Here is a 1,153-nt window from a genome sequence, read left to right on the forward strand (position 1 = left end):
GGGGGGGAGTCCAGTTGTCGGTATAACGCCCTCAGCTCCTTCACCTCCTCCAGCACCTCCTGAGCCTGACTCCACGTTGCCGCCGCCTCCCTCAGGAGTCTCTCAGCTTGAGTCGACTCCTTCCCCTTCATCCTCCCCCGTTCCCCGGCCTCCCCCCGCGCCTCTGTCAGCAGCCGCTCCGTCTTCTCCAGTTTCTGGCTGATCAGCTCCTGCAGCTGGCTGATGGGCGCCGTGGTTCCACTCAGCGCCACCGTTTTGTTCTTAGCGACTTTAGTCTCCGAGTGCGTCAGGATCTCGTCCATGGAGGCACAGCGGTTTTTCTCCGCCGGCGTCAGGCGTTTTCCCGGCTGGGGGGTCTGGCCCGTCTGCTCCCAGACCACTGCCACCTCCCGGGGAAGGCTCTGGGATTTCCCAGAAGCCTCGGCGGTTCTGGCGGAGAGAGTGCCGTCGGTTTTGGACCTGGGACAGTCCGGACTGAGGTGGGACGGCGTTTTGTCCGAGTCGACCCTGAACCTGTCGCAGCCGTTGGCTCCCAGGGGAGACGGAGCGTCCTCCTCCTGGATCAGATCCAGAGTCAGCATCCCGTCTGAGGAGGAGGAGGCCTGACAGACCGAGAGGAGGAAGATCAGAACATCAATACCTCAGTTTATACGATCTGAAACAATCTCAACTCAAGGTCCTCTTACTTCCTTTGCTTGTTCTGGAGCGTTTTACATTTATTACACGGTCTTCATCAGTCGATTCCTTTGAAAGTTTGGAGCAACTCATCCAAGTTGTCATTAAACGTCCGGGAGGACAGTGTGATGCGTTTGAAAGCTCCAGAACAAGCCATTAAGTGGATGGATTAAGATCCAAGATGTATTCAATTGAAATTACAGATATTTTATTTTGAAAGGGCTTCTGTTCGAGGAGAGTAAGGAGGTGATGAAGGAGGATCAGACTGACCACAGCCAGCAGGTGACCTCTGGTGGGCAGCCGTCGGTTGTGAGGAATCTTCACTCGATCTCGAGTCAGATGAGACAGCTGAGAGTCTTCTACTGTCACCTGTAAACAACAAACACAAACCTACTGTCACCTGTAAACCACAAACACACCTCCTACTGTCGCCTGTAAACCACAAACACACCTCCTACTGTCACCTGTAAACAACAAA

General features: G+C 54.6%; 1 protein-coding gene across 1 annotated transcript in view; it reads right to left on the reverse strand.

Annotated features, from left to right (window-relative positions):
- Window positions 1-2: 2 nt before the first annotated feature.
- plekho1b (pleckstrin homology domain containing, family O member 1b) overlaps window positions 3-1,153 on the reverse strand; it is a gene marked incomplete at its 3' end in the record, with an annotated part of 10,383 nt that continues 9,232 nt past the window's right edge. The window contains exons 6-7 of the mRNA XM_031879026.1: window positions 946-1,044; window positions 3-602 (exon numbers count right to left, since the gene is read on the reverse strand). Coding sequence (XP_031734886.1) covers window positions 3-602; window positions 946-1,044 — 699 coding nt within the window. The remainder of the gene's footprint in view (window positions 603-945; window positions 1,045-1,153) is intronic.

Source organism: Anarrhichthys ocellatus, unplaced genomic scaffold (assembly GCF_004355925.1).
Source record: "Anarrhichthys ocellatus isolate YVR2014 unplaced genomic scaffold, GSC_Weel_1.0 scaffold217, whole genome shotgun sequence".
NCBI lineage: Eukaryota > Metazoa > Chordata > Actinopteri > Perciformes > Anarhichadidae > Anarrhichthys > Anarrhichthys ocellatus.